This window comes from Poecilia formosa, unplaced genomic scaffold (genome assembly GCF_000485575.1).
Source record: "Poecilia formosa unplaced genomic scaffold, Poecilia_formosa-5.1.2 Scaffold190, whole genome shotgun sequence".
NCBI lineage: Eukaryota > Metazoa > Chordata > Actinopteri > Cyprinodontiformes > Poeciliidae > Poecilia > Poecilia formosa.
In genome coordinates, this window is record NW_006800129.1 from 218,296 (window position 1) to 235,790 (window position 17,495).

At 34.7% G+C, this 17,495-nt stretch overlaps 2 protein-coding genes across 2 annotated transcripts; both read left to right on the forward strand.

Moving 5' to 3' along the window:
* Positions 1 to 465: 465 nt before the first annotated feature.
* LOC103147785 (cadherin-like protein 26) lies at positions 466 to 7,059 on the forward strand. The gene is made up of 13 exons (XM_016678798.1): positions 466 to 696; positions 807 to 982; positions 1,253 to 1,384; positions 1,473 to 1,655; positions 2,997 to 3,337; positions 3,436 to 3,578; positions 3,669 to 3,893; positions 3,973 to 4,209; positions 4,307 to 4,425; positions 4,529 to 4,609; positions 4,836 to 4,922; positions 5,049 to 5,144; positions 6,334 to 7,059. Exons 1-13 carry the CDS (start codon positions 534 to 536, stop codon positions 6,637 to 6,639), a joined length of 2,289 nt encoding a protein of 762 aa, XP_016534284.1. The 5' UTR covers positions 466 to 533; the 3' UTR covers positions 6,640 to 7,059.
* A 3,279-nt stretch (positions 7,060 to 10,338) lies between these two features.
* Positions 10,339 to 17,413, forward strand: cdh26.1 (cadherin 26, tandem duplicate 1). Its single transcript, XM_016678763.1, has 14 exons — positions 10,339 to 10,415; positions 12,823 to 12,885; positions 12,970 to 13,062; positions 13,184 to 13,327; positions 13,413 to 13,563; positions 13,934 to 14,106; positions 14,201 to 14,329; positions 14,449 to 14,634; positions 14,758 to 15,029; positions 15,455 to 15,600; positions 15,698 to 15,925; positions 16,194 to 16,406; positions 16,793 to 16,908; positions 17,288 to 17,413. Exons 1-14 carry the CDS (start codon positions 10,386 to 10,388, stop codon positions 17,411 to 17,413), a joined length of 2,070 nt encoding a protein of 689 aa, XP_016534249.1. The 5' UTR covers positions 10,339 to 10,385.
* Positions 17,414 to 17,495: the final 82 nt, after the last annotated feature.

Sequence of the window (17,495 nt, forward strand, 5' to 3'; positions counted from 1 at the left end):
TGATAATAACTTTATTGTTCTGTTAATTTGTCTGAAATTATTGCAATGTTTTACTAAAGTTACATAAGTTTATGCAATATGCACAGTGTCTTGGAATCCAGCTGTCAGCATCAGACATACTGCTGCGGCAAAAGAGGAACTGGGTAATAGAAACCTTTACTTTTGATGAAGGCTATAGTGGACCTTATCCATTGTATTTGGGCAGGGTGAGTATTGATAGAGATAGACATTTAAATGTCAAGATGGAGGATCACTGTAAAAACTGCTCATTGTGTTTCTTGTGATCCAGATTAATATTGCAACAGATATAAGACTTACTGAAATACATGGGCCAGGTGTTGACGAGGAACCTCTGAATTTATTCAAAATTGACAACAAGACAGCAGAGATCTGGGTCATGCAGCCTGTGGACCGTGAGATCCATGATCAGTTTAAGGTGATTAGGAAAAACCACACAATTGAGCAATGTGTTGTTCAAAGTTTAACAGTACATATTTGTGTGCTTTAGTTATGGAAGTGCTTTTGACTATGAAATGTACTTTGTGTCTCAGCTGATATTTCAGGCGTTTAAAAAAGAAAAGGGTGATATAAATGCAAAAATTGGAATTGATATTGATATTATTGATACAAATGACAACGAACCAAAATTTAACAATCACGTGTATGAGGTCACCATAGAAGAGGCACCATCACAGGGTAAGATCCTCATTTTGTGGACTTCATTACATTACTGAAAGAAATGACATTTATTTTTAATAGCGACCAACAGTGAAATATAACAGATCTCATCTTATGCTATTTGGCAGGCACTGAGTTGGTCAATGTTACAGCAACAGATCGTGACAGTACCGAGAAGAACAGGAAATTTAGCTTCAGTATAGAGTCAGTGAGTCCGACTCCACAGAACTTTGAATTCGTTATAAATGAGGAGCCTGATTCTGGAAACGGGACCATTTCATTCAAAGGATGTCTGAACCACGAGGTGAGAGCAATCATAATGCGATTAAGTTGTTACAGAACAGAATAGAGCTACAAACTGGCAGAATTAAATCAAAATCTTGGAATTGAACTTTCATGATTTTTAGGAGCATTTTTAAACGTTTGTTCAGTAGTGCAGTTGTTATATGCAGTCAGCTAGATCACTATAATGCACATCCATTCAAACTTAGAATTTTGCTTAAAACTGTTCTGTTCTAACAGAAAAACCATAAATCTTCACCCTTTAAAACTGAATTTTCTGTTTACTCTTTAGAAGGCACAGAAATACACCCTTATTGTGAAAGCCACAGACCATGGACAACCGAAATCACTCTCCAGTTCTACAACAGTGATAATCAATATAGAGGACGGAAACAAACATCTTCCAGTGTTCACAAAGCAAAAAGTGAGCGTGTAAAAATTTCAGCTACAAATTTAGTTGCAACATTTAAAACTATCTAATACACCATATTTAACATTGTTTTACTCCACAGGGCGAAGCAAGTGTGAAAGAAGGACTGCGAGGTGTTCTCATTTCACGTCTGCAAGTTACAGATGAAGACACCAGAGGCACAAAGGCCTGGAAAGCAAAATATAAAATCCAAGGAGATACAAACAACAACTTCAGAATTGATACTGATCCTGAGACAAATGAAGGTCTAGTCTATGTGCAAAAGGTAGCATGCAAAAGTTCCTTCACACTTCTCATTCAACGTGCATACTTTGCTCAAGGGACTGGTGACTAATGCAGGGTATACGCTGCCTGTTGCTTCTTGATTGATGATCAACATACAAAACAACAAAGACATGAGGAATACTTTCAAAGTCCATGAATGCTTATTTTGTCCAATAAGCTTAAGATGTCTTATAGTTATTTGGCATTATAGGTACAGTCGTATAGTTATTATAGCTACTTGCATTTCACATATGCAAGGGCCTTCATTTGGCTGAAGAATCTTCCTATCTTCATACTTAGCCTGTTTTGATTCTCAGGTTTAGACGAGTTCTTTCTCTATCTTCCTGACTTAGGAATGAAGATGTGTTTTTGACAGGTCTTCATTGTGCATATCAAATACTATATTGTGCTCCAATCAGATAGAAAATATTTATGTCTAAGCCATCAATGGACAAGAAAGAATAAATGCTCATCAGATTAGGATATAAAAAGCAGAATTAGGCACTTTTTTATTTCCAGTTCAATCTCATTTTGACATTTTGAATCCTGTAGGCTTTTCTGATGTACATGAAAGCTGCAGTATGTAACTTTTATAAGATTTTTTTTTTTTTTTTTTTTTTTTTTTACGTATATAGTTGAAACTGTCACTATGTGGTGACAGTATAGTATGAGACAGATAATCGGTGAAAACAACCAAGCTCTTCTGTTCTCCACCAGATTTCCAAATGCTAAATAGAAACAACCAGAGAGACAATATGGGTCTTAACGCTTTCAATCATGCCCATGTACACGTCGCTATCAGGAGAGTCTGTTGTGAATGCTAAGGCTAGTTAGCATGGACATCAATAACTGCGGATAAACAGTTTTCGAGTAACGATGAGTTGTTTCTCCACCATTAACACATTTAGAAACGAATTCATGAGGTTGATTGGCAGCGCTAAAAACCATCCTCCTGGCTGCAATTGTTTTTTTTTCCTAAAACTTACATTCTGCAGCTTTAATGTCTAAAAAAGGCTTTTTGTTATGCTAAAATTTTATGCATATATATATATATATATATATATATGTATTATCCCATTTTGTTGGTGGGAATAACTGTTTTTTTGTAATACACAAACAAAATAAAATAGTTTATATTCATAAAAGTCAAATTTGAGTTTCATATTAATTAATACAAAAGTAGATAAATGAAAGATGGACAATCTCAATCCACAGCCCAAAATAAGACAAATCAAAAGGTTCAAAACATTTCCACTGTATTTTTTTTTTATATCCAAATGTAAACACACTTTTACTAAGCTGCTGTCAAAAGATGACCTTTGAATACTTATTCCTTTTTCAGATACTCGACTATGAGGAAGATCCTTTGAAGAACATCATCATCTCTGCAGAGAATGAGATTCCCTACTTTACTTGCAAAGTCATAAACCGCAATACTGCTGGTCTTTGGGAAATTAAGACTGTCAATGGTAGCACTTTCAGTGAGGCACAAGGTGTGACTGGAACAAAAGAAATGCGTTTGTCCACCTATCACCTGACAGTGAACATAGAAGATGTCAATGAACCCCCTCTCTTTGATCCATCAAACAAAACCATTACCGCATATGAGGATGTTGCGTTGGGTTACTATTTGGAGACACTAATTGCTAAAGACCCTGATGTTAATGGTGCAAATCAAATCCGGTACATAAAGATGCCATAACATGGCTGTATTTGAAGAGTACAACATTGGAGTTTTTAAGTCTAGCATAACCATAAAAAATATCTTTCATGTGTTCCAGATACACGATTGGAGAAGATCCAGCTGGTTTTGTTACAGTGGACTCCAACTCAGGAAAAATAACCACATCAAAGAGTTTAGACCGAGAGTCACAGTTAGTTAAAGATGGACTGTATGTCATCAAAATATATGCCACTGACAATGGTATGACCAGGAAAATGATTAATACTTCTTAATGTTAAACCCCGCCGGCAATATCGACTAATAATGTAAAATGCATTTTTTGTGTTCAAGGTGAACCATCCCAGACTGGCACAGCAACACTCAGCATCAAGATTGTCGATGTAAACGACAATGCTCCATCCTTGGACAAAAGCATTATCGACATGTGCCAAACAGATAAAATCTCATCGGTCAGTGTCACAGCTTTAGATCCAGATGCAGAACCATACAGTGGGCCTTTCTCGTTCAAGCTTCTTGGAGATGTTAAGGACAAGTGGAGGATTGATCCTGAAAACGGTGAGCTCTGCCCCAGAAAAAACACCTTCAGATCAACAGAAATAAATAACCAGCTATGTTTTTCTATTATTATTTTTAGGCCATTCCTTCAAGCTTGTGAATGAACACAAAGCTACAATTATGATTTTCGGACAGCATGAATTGCAGCTAGAAGTGTCAGATCGTCAAGGAAAAACAGCTGTCCACAGCTTGTCAGTTAGTGTGTGCAAATGCTCCAAAACACCTAAGCCAGACTGCAGACTCAAGAAACATACTGGATCCAGACTCGGACCAGGAGCTCTGGGAATTTTATTTTTAAGCATTTTACTGTTCATAGGTACGACTAAGTCTAAGTCATTCATGTCAACAGAATCCTAATGAACTGAAAACAATATATGTATTTATATTTATGTTGTGTCTGATCTTCACACTAGGCTTTCTGCTTTTAACTTTTCTGATGTCATGTAAGCCTGAGAGGATACCATTCCCCAATGACTCTGCAGGGCAATATTTAATGATTAGTAACTCAGAGGGACCTGGATCTGATTGCAAAGTAAACTTCCTAACTTAAAGTTATCCCTACTTGTTTGTTGAAATATGATTCACCTAAGAGTGAAGATTTTACTGTAAAACTGAAAACATTGTATGTGCTTAAGTTGCCTTTAGGAAACCTGGGCCACATTGGTCATGGACAACAGATGCAGATATCTCAAGGCAAGCCATTGACAGTGATGTCGGTAAGTGCTGCCAACTGTTTTAATGCTCTGTAACCTAATGCATCACATTTTGATCACGTGTAGTAGAAAGGAAACTGTATACATAATGGTAATGGTCACTTTTGCAAAGCATCTTCCTTTTTGTATTGCAATGGCATATTCTTGAAAGCATTACATTTTTTTATGTTTTTTTTATGTTTTGTTTGAGTAAAATGCCATAAATCATTGGCCCCACAATTTTTTTCAGGTATTAGTTGATGACAACTCACAAATGAGTCAGAACACGATAAGCTGCCAGCAAGAAACAATCCTTGAGATAAATTCTGCTCTGCCGGTGAATACATTTTAATTATTATTGCTATTTCTGGCATGTGTTTTTGTTTTACAGTAATTCAAGCAAACATAATTTTGCTCACAATATTTTTCATGCTTTTTTCTCTTTTTCTGTCTTATTGTCAAGACTATTGATGGGCAATGGATGATTCCCCATGGCTCTTCTACTTCAGGCATGAAGAAGAGACATCAGCAGCAAGAAATAAAGAAAGCAAACCAAACGGTACAATTGCATATACTTACACTGTAGTACTTTACATAGTTAACTTACAGTGGAAATAAAAAGTGCTCAGATGCCTATTTTGGTCTATATTTCTTATTGAAAAATATTAGAAACATCCTGTTTTAATAAATAAGCACACCTTTAAATTTTGCCTGCACTGACAGTATGGTGAATGGTTAAAATAAAGCTTTGTTTAAGCATATTTTGATACTTTCACAATATTCAATTTTATTGAGATTATTATGGGACACAAATATAGTCAATCTGAATAACCTGAAAATAAAATATCTTTTCATAGAATTTGCATTAAATTAACTCATCTCTATCTTGTAACTAAAGCCATCGTTTTCAGAGTTTATGATATCCGTCACGAGAAGGCTTTCATGGTGCCTCAAATTTAGTATACATAATTTTATAAAATGCTTCTCCAAATATATAAAATTGCAGAGAAGATAAACTCTTCTAGTCTTGTGGAAGAAAATGTATAACAGTCTAATATATTTGGCAGGGTTATCACTGGTAGAGTTGTTCCTTCTGCCTTTTGTTTCTAGGTAAAACCGGGAGAAATTATGAACAGTCCAGAGTCCTTGTCAATTTTAGCCCAATTTTAGAGTCTGATGGAAGGCAGAAGAATTTATTCTTCAGAATCACAAAATACAAGCAAATATTCAAATATAAAATATTCAAATGACAGCAAAAGAAAATCAAGTAAGCCAAAGCAGAGACACACATGCAACCAGTCTGAATCTGAAAAAGCATACCATAGATCACTGCAATCTGAAAGACTGGGAGCATAAAGTGTGAAATGCTGGAAGATTTTTATTAAAGCAGACTAAAAAAAAAAAAATAATCAAAAAGAGCTTCAACTGGAAATCAAATTGAACGTGTGAATACTTATGAAACCAAGCACCTTTCAAACCATGTACCTTTTGTCTTTTTTCCTAAAATATTGCGTTTTTTTAGATAAATTGAGCATGAAGAGTGCTGCAGTACATAGGTTTTTTTTTATTTCAGCAAAAAAATGTGTTTTGCTCAGAGAAAACTGTCATGTTATCAGAAGTCTGAAGATACAATTTTTAAATCCTCTGCATGTTAATTTGAACAGAAACTTATTTTATGAGTCATTAATTGTATTCTTTTTAACAACAACAACAAAAACATACTCAAATCCTCTTCTTCTAATTTATAGGTTGGGATACTACAAAGCCAACATGTTTTGGAAGATCTACAGTATAATCTAATAAAAACAAAAGTACTCACTTTGGAGGAGTCGGGCAAGGAGTTGGGTGATTATGAACCCGTCATCTATGCTGATGAGGGAGACTTCGAACACAACTTTGAACTTGATGCTCTCTCTGACCCTGGAGTTTCCTTTGACCAAGACATGGAACTGGATTACACGTTTTTACCTTTGGCCTCAATCTGTTCACCTGACATCGCTGCCTACTTCGGTAAAGAGCAGAGTTTGATACAGCAGGACATATTTATTTCATGAATCTAATGTTCAGTCTCTTGATTTTTGTAATGCAAACAATCTTGAACTCAGCCATACTGTTAAGATATTTAAAAAGCCTAAAATGGTCTTTGAACAAAACTAAATGGCTTTTTGATGCAATTATGGCCTAAACATTGAGAGAGAGGATAAAGATTAACAGCATTGTTTACATCACCTATCTGAAAAGAAACTATTTGAAGGCAGCATTCAAAGATTGTCAGTATTTGTAAAGAAAGGCCAATAAAAACTGCTCTGGCTGATGCGTGTGATTGGCCTATTTAAAACCTGTACATATATGATTCCAATACTGTTTGATGGATGTGCTTGTGCTGCTTGTAGTTTATATTTGGACGGAAAAACAAACCCGCTGAGGGTTGTACTTGGGATTTTATTGTGTATTATTTATTGTAAAAACAAGGAATTGTAGAAATTTATGAAAATAAACAAGTACATTTTCTGCTTATGGGCTGTTTTACAGTTTATATACATGTTTTACTTCTCTGTGTTTATAGCTAATAATAAAAAAAAAATCAAAGATTTGAAATACACAACTTCTTCACAGTGTTGCTGTAAGTGACAGAATTAAGTGTACAGTGCCATGCAAACATATTTATGGCATACGGAGACAAAGTAATACCCCAGACAGTTCGGGAATACAACTGAAGTTATAAGCAGACAGACCTAGGTTATCAAAACCTATCCTACACTCAGTACAGTCTCATGGAGTAATGTTCATTCTGTTATCCAAATGTGTGTATTAGTTGGCCAGTGTTAGCCCATGGAGGAACTGTCGCACTCCCCCGACAGTCACATAGCATGCTGTTGTTTCGTGGAGCCACGATGCCTCAAACGGCGCCATTTCAAATCCTCCTCTACCTGTTCTCCACTCAGTGGTGGTGCCTGGGAGGCCCTAGATGTTGTTGCAATTTACCCTGGAGAAGTCATAGCACCCAGATAGCACCCACAAGACAATCTCAGATTATTATTTTCTTTTTTATCTACGTTAATATTCTTCATATTTGGTTACTGAGATATTTTCATGTTCTTATCCACCAATTGTACAATATTTTCAAACTGTGGTTGTATTTACCATATAAAAGGATAATAAGCAGATTTAAACATTACTAAATTGAACAACGTATATAAAAATTTTCTTCAGCAACGCATGCAGGTCCGACCTACACTGAGAAACCTCTGGTTGATGCCAGACCTTCGCTAAGCAGCATTCACATGTTGGTACCAGTACCTAGGAGTCGGTTTATTTAATTTTATTGCCCTCTACTGGTAGAAGTACACCAAGCAATTTTTATTTTGCATATTCCTGCACTGGCTCTAAATTTAATGTCGATCACTGCACATAAGTTTAATTTAGAATATGGGTTTAATGTAACAGTTACTACAGTTTAATGTAGTTACTTTGCTTTGAGGGTAAAGCTCATTGCAATGTGTGAGAACATGACAGTATAGCTGGTGATAATGTGGCCTAGAAAAATATTGTCATCTGTTTTGTTTTCTTTGTTTTGTTTTTTTTTTTTTTTGTTTTGTTTTGTTTTTTACCATATTCAACCTTAAGAGTCTAGACAAGACAAGATTATAAATATAGCACAATTTATTAACAAGGTGATTCAAAAGGATTCAAGGAATATGTTTATAATAACTGTAAAACATAAAATAGAAATTTGAAATAAATAAATTGAAACAAATCATGAAAGACTGTCTGATAAGAGATGTTTGCACATGTTCTCATGTTTATATGGAATTGGTTCCAGAGCTGAGCTGCATGTAGGTCAATGTGAAATAACACTATGGCGCCAAAACTCGTGAATTATCAATGCTTTGGATGATCTAAAAATATTTTCAGGTTTAAAACAGTTCAAGTAGCAGTGGATTTCTCATAGTTCCAGACATACAATGGACATGACAAATCTTTTTCAACTAATAATGTCAGAAGTGACCCTGACACTCCAGAGTCTGAGGCCTGAAACTAAAAGAAATGATACATAAATGTCAAAGGGCAGTCTGAAACAATTAAACTTTTTCTGAGATTGGAAAATATTTAAACATGAAGAGATACGTTTCCATCTTTTTTTTTCATACAACTCACATTCCCAAAAAATTACAATATTTCAAACAACCAATACCAGCAATTATGTTATTTTCTAAATGCGATTGAACTCCTCTGAGACACGTTTCTCCACCCCTCATTTTAATCCCTCATTATTATTGGTGAGCCTCAATTTTTCACCACCAAATAAGGAGAAATGCACTGAAAAACACTACTGTGGTGCTTTCTAGCCTCTGGCTGATCATGAATAACATTATGCCACGTAGTAGTTCTGCACACTGCACAGCACCTCATGTTGAGCAATACTTTGAGAAATGTGTTGACTGCCTGAAGCCAGAGTTTCTGAAGTTATGATCCCTTTTATTTTCTTACCTGGAAATCATTTTCACCAAGGCATGTCAAAATAAAACTAAGCATTTGCTCGTTGTTGACAGGATTTCTGTGAAAGCGCTATCTAAGCATTTTCTAAACTTAGTAACCAAATTACGCTCATTCAAAAACAGTTGATATTTGTATTCTTGAATGGTATGGGATTACAGAAATTTAAAAACAGCTTAAAAACAGGGAGACTAGAAACAGTACTTTTAACAAGTTGTTTTTAATGAGGGAAAGGTTTGGATTTCGCCTGTACCAACGAGGAAACATTTCAAACTTAAATATTTAAAAAGCATTTTGTGTACTAGATAAGATAAATGACCCCCTAAAAGGTTGAAAAAGGAGAGAGTTATTTTAAAGCTTAAACTAAAAACTGTATGAGGACAAAGCGAATGTGGCATAAACTGACAAGAAAAAGGCACACCAGCAAACGCAGAAGAGTTTTTGGAGAAATTGCAATGATTTAGAGAAAGTTTAATTATTATCAAACAATGTTTTCGGTTTTGTCGATCTCAAGCAAAGCGATCATCATTGTTACAAGAAATTAAATTAAATCCAAACCCTGAACCACAAACGACATTTCATAACTTAAAACTTAACAAAGTCTGGGACCAATAGCGGCTGAACAATTGCCAAAATGTAAAGACATAAAACATGTACTTTTAAAATAGGTCCGGTGGAGAACAATGTGGCTGCGTGAGAACAGCCATGAGCATAAAAACCTTAAACTTCCCTTGGGCTAAACTGAGAGGTAGGCGTACTCTATCTTATTTACTATGTTCAGTTGCTTTACGACAACACCCAGGTTAATTTAAAGTGAAAATAAAAGATTACCCAACATGAACAGCATACAAACAAACCTGTTTCTGTATCTGCCTTAATTTCCTGAACTTGAATTTATGTTTCTAAATATAAATTTAGAAACATAAATTTATATTTATGTTTCTAATTGGTAATCGATGTTCTGATTACCAGATAAGAACATCGTAAGTAGCATAAATTCTCCACAGTTGGTACAGAACCTGAGAAGCATTGTTTTAAAAATACAGACAATCAATATACGGGTACATGACCTTAACAGATTTTTGGAAACAAGCCCGGATTACTGAAAAATGCAAAAATATAAAGATTTCTCGTGACAAAACATTAGCTATTCAAATGAGATAATCTAGCAGGACGTTTTTGTGGTTTCTTACTGAGTCAGTGCAAAGATGCAAATTTTGTGGGTTGGACCACAAAGCACTATATATCAAGTAGCCTCTGCCACAGACACTCTTATCAGTGAGGAAAGGAATTAGCGAGAAGCATGATGAGGAGCCTTTCCCTGCTTCTGTTGGTAAGCATTACATTTTTAAATATCCATTCTTATCTACTGATTAAACAAGAATGATCTAAATAACATATCAAGTTTTCTTGTCAGATCTAGGTGTGTTTAAGTTTTACACACTTAGTACCTTAGTTTTGCACACTTTTGCTTTGTCGCAGGGTAATAAACACTGAGTAAGTTAAAATTTTAATATATATTTTAATATTTCTGTTACCATGTTAGTTGAAACTTTTAAATCTTACATTTCGGTAATAGGTCCAAGTATCATCCTTCAGCTTCAGTTCCTTCTTATATTCCAGGGAAACTTTGTTTGCTAATGTCACTTTACTATCAAAGGAAACTGGCTTTTGTTATGCATAGAAAACCTCAATTATAAAGGCATTTCAGAATGCATACCAACACAACAGGTCACTGGATTGTCATCAAGCAGAGAAGGAAACTTGTTTGATGAGTTTGGTTTTAATGCTTTGAATATTTTTTTTTTGTAAGTCTGGCTTGTCTCATACAGAAATGTAAGGTGACAAAGACTCAGCTATTAGGTTCCCTTTAATGCTTTATTCTAGGTGTCAGTAGTGTGAGAGCACTAACAAGTACGGCCAGTGGGGCACTTTTGACAACAGCTGCCTGTCTTTCTCTAAGCTTCTCTGAAGTTTTAGCATGTTTGGATTTGTGGAACCAGAAAAAAATACAATTCATGTTAAGACTGCTAAAAAAAAAATCTAATAATGTTTTGAAAACTAATTTTCTTGGGGAAATATGTGGAAAACATGACTATAACTGAACCTGGAGAAAGTGAGAAAGTGCTACGGTGAATAGCTTTATTTCAAATAGAAATGGCAGAGGAACTAAAAACCTATTTAATGGAACAGTAAGTTCAACACACACAAAAAAGAAAATTCTGTGATCAAGAAGATTTCAACCAAATATTCTTGGAAATAAAACAATTTGTAGTAAAATCTACTTATTATGTTAATTGGTCTCTTTAAATTCTCCTGAGGTGCGAGTGTGTCTGTCTCTGTGTTTTCCCGTAATGAACTGGCGACTTATACAGGTGAGCCCTGCCTCTCTCTCACCCAATAACCGCTGGCGATCGGCACCATTAATGAAGTCTTATCAGTTGACTGAATCATTTACAACAGTTGTATAACACTGAATTAAATTATTTTTAAGACTAATTTGTAAAAATTTAAAGGATTTTATTTTTTCACAACTTAATTTGCGTGTTTAAATTATAAATATTCCATTTATATTTTCATTCAAATATACTTAAATTGCTAAATACAAAATGCCTAAATTAATTAACTAACTCAAAAATAAACATAAAAAAAATATAATTATTAATATTGGCTTTAATTCTTGTTTTAATTTTATGGAGACAATTTGGGGTGTTCTTTTTACAGTGTGTAAGTGTTTTCACATAAATTAACTCACAATGACTTAATAGCGTAAGCATGCTAATGTATATCATTTATCGTCACAGAACCTTAATAGATATTACTAAGACCAAGAATATAATGATAATTATAATAAAGAGCGGATTAGACACTATAACAGTCTCATTGTTGAGAAGAATGTTGTCCCCAGAATGAGGCTTTTCTTGTCTTTTTTTGTTCTTGTATTTTTTCCACACCTATTGTGAATTTTATGAAACAAAAAAGAGATACTATCTCTCTTTCTCTCTCCCGCTCCGTCTCTCTCTCACACATAGCTAAACCCAATTCAAATGTTCGTCCTGAACCTAGCCCCTAACTCAAAAATATTACTTCTTCTTATGGGGCCAGGCTTTGGGTACCATGATGTGGTAGTTGTTGAAAAATATTGCTTTTGCAATGTTCCAAATAAATATGTGTGTGAATGGCTGAGTAGTTGTTTTATAATCTTTCTTTCTTGTTTTTATTATTATTATTATTATTATTATTATTATTATTATTATTATTATTTGCAAGGGGACAAACGTTAAGTATAAACAAAAACAGAACACTAACACTTCCCCAGATGGGCATTTAGCAAAATAAAAAAAGTTAAAAGACAATAAAACATAGCAAGTTAAAATCTCAAGGTGTGTGTTAGACTCCAGCTCCTTCTTCTCACATGCCTCTGGGCAAGGACCTAAACACTGAGTTGCCTACATGTCTGCACATTATTGTGTAAGCACAGACAGATTTATGGGTGGGAATGTTTGAATATAATTATAGTATACAGTGCGAGTAGAATGACTGGAAAGGTGCCATCTATAATCATGCCATTTTACCATTTACAGACGTAAATATTGACAATAACGCACTGAGAAAATTTAACAATTTGTAATGAACAGCAGGAAATATAAGCCAAAAACTTAAGTGAAGTAAAGAAGAAGAAAGAAGCAATTAATGTTTGTAAGTTAATTGCGTTCCTTTTCTGTATTTTCTATCCACAGGTTGCATTAACAGTCTTGGGAGGAAGTACAGAGGGCAATGAGCGCCATGAACAAGCTAAAAGGGTAAATGGTGAAAATTTGGGAGGAAATTTCTACAATGTTTTCCTCAAAAAATAAATGATTGTAATTGCATTTTGGCTTCTTTAGGAATTCTTGTCTCGTTCCAAAAGAAGATGGGTCCTGAATACCATAGAACTAGAAGAGGAAATGGACGTGAAATACCCGTACAAAATTACCAAGGTAAAACACAGATTATTTTTATATATATTGGAAATACGATAATCTGTCGGCTCAATGCCTAATCAAGGTTATTAATGCACAAACCTGCCACTGATAGTTGGATTATTTGCTTCTCTTCTAGATGCACAATCTTAGGACAGTAGGTACAGAATATGAGTTTGAAATAAAAGGAGCCGGTGTGAAAGGAGTGTTCAGCATCAACGAAACAAGTGGAGAAGTCTACGTACATAGGCGCCTCGACAGGGAAAAGACGCCCTCCTATGAAGTGAGGAACAATCCATCACTATTAATACCTGCCATGATATGTAGTCATTACAAACTGTGTCATCTGAATAAAATATAATCAACAGCTCACATTTGATATCCTGGACAAAAAAACAAGGAAAACAATTGACCGAGATCTATCTTTTGATGTGAATGTAAAAGACATAAACGACAACCCACCGATGTTCACTAATCAGTTTCAGAAAAGTTACGATGTGAAGGAAAATACGAAAGAAGGTAAGTTCAGAAACCTGCAAATATGTCAAAAGTCTGCCGGTTTTCTAAATTATGAAACTTTTATATATATAAAAAAAGTTTTTATGAAAACTTTCTGGTTGTATATTTGAAGAAAAATATTGAGAATTAAGACTTTGATTTCTTGTTTAATGTTAGACAAGTTTAAGGATAACATCTTTATATCAAGGCGACAAAATATTTTTGGCACGTGTGGATATACTTATGCTTAAACGTTCTTGCTGTGGAGTACTGTGGATTTTAAGTTTTTTTCACAAATGTAATAAATACATTATACATTATATGTTGTTTATGTAGGCAATAAATAATGACTGAACAGCTACTTTCATGATTTTCTTTCTTTGTCTTCCAGGAGATTACCTGCCAGTGCCCTTGACTGTTGAAGACATAGATCAGGAAGGCACAATCAACTCAACAGTCGTGGTCACTGTGGCTAAACAAAGCCCGGCTGTACCAAAGATTGGAGTAAAGAAAGTTAATGATAAACTACATCAACTCGTAACTGAAGGATGCTTTGACTATGATGTAGGTCTTAATTTATTAAAGTGATGTCGTTTTTGGAAATTCATGCACTCTGTGCAGTTTTTTGGTAAAGCTAAAATATGTCTATATTTTTCAGAAAGCAAAACACTACTCACTTGTTATTATTGCATCAGATCTTGGAAAGCCGCCTCTTTCCAGTACTGTGACTGTTGAACTCAATGTTATTGACACAAACAGTCATCCACCACAGTTTAAAAAGAGACAGGCAAGAATTACTTATATCTATATCTATCTATCTATCTATCTATATATATATATATATATATATATATATATATATATATATATATATATACTAAATTTATTATTTCTTCATATTTTTAGTATGAAGCTGAGGCTGTGGAAATGCAAACCCCTGATGATATTTTAAGAGTTGCAGTAGAGGACAAGGACACTCCCAACACGGACGGCTGGCGAGCCAAGTACTCCTTTATCAGCGGCAATGAAGATGGAGTCTACAAAATTACCACTGACCCTGTAACAAATGAAGGGATCATTGGTGTTGTCAAGGTAACTGTTTTACCACACCTTACAGAAAATGCTCATTCATAATGGACTAAACTATGAGTTCACCAATTATTAGCGTAAGTATTATGAGGAGTTACTGAACATCTACACTTGTGTCTTCTTCAGGCGAAGAATTTTGACATAACCACCTTGGTAAAACTGCATATCGGAGTTGAGAATGTTGAACCTTTAACAGTCTGTAAAAATGGAAAATTAATTAAAGATTTAAGCAGCCTTCCACCAAAAGATTCTGTCAGCATCACAGTGAAAATGGTTGACACTAATGACCCTCCGGTGTTCGAAAAATTGACAGCTGAGGTATTCCACACAGAGGAATCAGAGAAAGGACAGGTGCTGTATACTCCTAAGGTTAAAGATGTTGAATCCGATAACATCAGGTATGTTCTCAATGAAACCTCATTTATGTTCAGCATTATTTGCTTGTTTGACCGGCATTAAAATTATTTGTAAAGTCAATTAATAATTGCAAACTTACTGCCTCACAACTGATCATCACCTAATATGTACATTTGTGCAAGATGTGGTAAAAATGAAAGCAAACAAAAAAATACTATTTAAGTACTGTACCTCATTTAAGATAAGCATATTATGTCATAATCCCTCTTCTATGGGTATCAGCTGGTGTGATTGCAGTGTGGGGGTTTAGTGTGCCTGTTTTATAATTATATGACAAGAATTCAGGCATATAGACTACAGTAATTTCTATTTTAGTAATAAGGTTTTGAGGTTGAATACTAATACAGATAGTTTATTTTTCTCCTGACAATAAAATTGACCTACTGTTTGATTTCTTTTTGTCCAGGTTTGAAAAGTTAGAAGACCCTGCTAATTGGGTGACTGTAGATGAAAAAACAGGAGTAATCACAACAATTGAGAAGATGGATAGAGAATCACCCCATGTAGATGTGAACAGTACTTACAGAATTGTTATTGCTGCCATAGATGATGGTATGACATTTCTAAACACTTGCAGCTACAATCAAACGGCATAATTTATTAATTAAATAACTGAACTGAAAAAATGGCCTTTCCTGTGGTTTTCAAGGTTCACCTCCAGCCACAAGTACATGCACACTCACCGTCCACCTCAGGGATGTCAATGATAACACTCCTATGCTGCTCAGCAAGACTTTTGTTTTGTGTTCAAACCATGCTGACAATGTCACGGTGCGTGCTAAAGATGCTGATGCTGAACCATACAGTGGCCCCTTCAGTTTCTCCTTTGCAGATGGTAAAACTGCGAACAAACACTGGAAAATAGATCCTACTTACGGTTAGTTCACACTTTGGCCTCACTACCAAAATTACCAAAACATATACTCATAGATGAGCCATAAATATTTACCTTTATGTAGTAATAATAATAATAATAATAATAATAATAATAATAATAGTCCATTTCATTTGTATAGCAAATTTCTAAAATGCAAAGACACTTTACAGCAAAATTACAAACGGAGCACTTGAGTACAGCAAACATAATCATAAAAGGAAGTATGTATTCATATATTTTACAAATGTATTTTATTTTTTATAAACAGGTGAAGAGGTTGGCATTGTTTTGCTGAAGAAATCCGACTACGGTAACTACTCTGTGCCAATACGGATTCAGGACAAACAGGGTCAAGCTATGGAGGAGAAATTAGACATTAAGGTGTGCAAGTGTGACGAAACCGGTGTTTGTCCAAAGAGGACAGTTGGCCTTGGTGTCACGGCCATAGGAATAATTTGTGCAGGACTGCTTGCATTTCTGGGTGAGTATATTATAAACAATTACCAAAATTATGAAAATGTATATACTATGTGTGTGTAATATTTTCACTTTTTGAAAATATGACATTTGCGTTGACATTAGCTAGAAGACCCTTTTCTCAAAACTTAAAATATGGCACCACTAAGATGCTAGTTTGACCATTTTAATGAATGAGTGCTTGTCCTACATAAACAAAAGAAATGCTATGCCACTGTTGATATATTGAATCTGCTGAAATAAATTAACTGAATTTATTTTTACATTTACATCCATTTAACCTTATGTTAACAGGCAATTTGAAACTCATGAGATATATATTTAGGATTAGCTTTAAAAGTAAATAACATTTGTGAACTTTGTGCTCAAACTATTTTAATGTGTCCACAGTGTTGCTCTTTCTTTTAAAGTGCAGTCTATCAAGATATACATACCCTATAAAGGATGAACAATACATTCAGACATTGACAAAGTACAATGAAGAAGGACCGGGCACTGATTGCATGGTAAGTTGTGGAGTGACTGTGCTGACTTCAGAGAGACTGTTAATGCAACATCTCAGGATTGTCCTCCTTAAACAGTTAACTATTTTTATTCTGGCATCAAACACTAAAATCAACCAAGGATCATATTGTACTTTGTATCATTCACTCCAATTTGCGTGTACAATTAGACTAGATTTAAATAAATTGGATTCATCATGTATTTCTGAATTATTGGAATTTAATCGGGCCACTTTTACTTGTAAAACGCCTTCAGATGACATTTGAAATGAACTGGAGCTATATGAATAACCTAAAATGAATGGAGAGTGTGTAACACAGTGATTATGATGCATTGCTACAGCAAACACAAAGATATTTTTCCCTACTATTTCTTTGCCAGCCTAAGTTAATGACTACGGAGAGTACGACAGACGGCATCAAGCTGGGCCATACACAGGTACTTCACTACTTTTATGTCTTCATTGCAATTCAAGTCACAAACTGTGTGTGCTTACCCTTTGACTGAATGAAAATGGGTAACACTTTATTTGAAGGGGGGTGAATAAGACTCACATGACACTGTCATAAACACCTGTCATGAACATGAA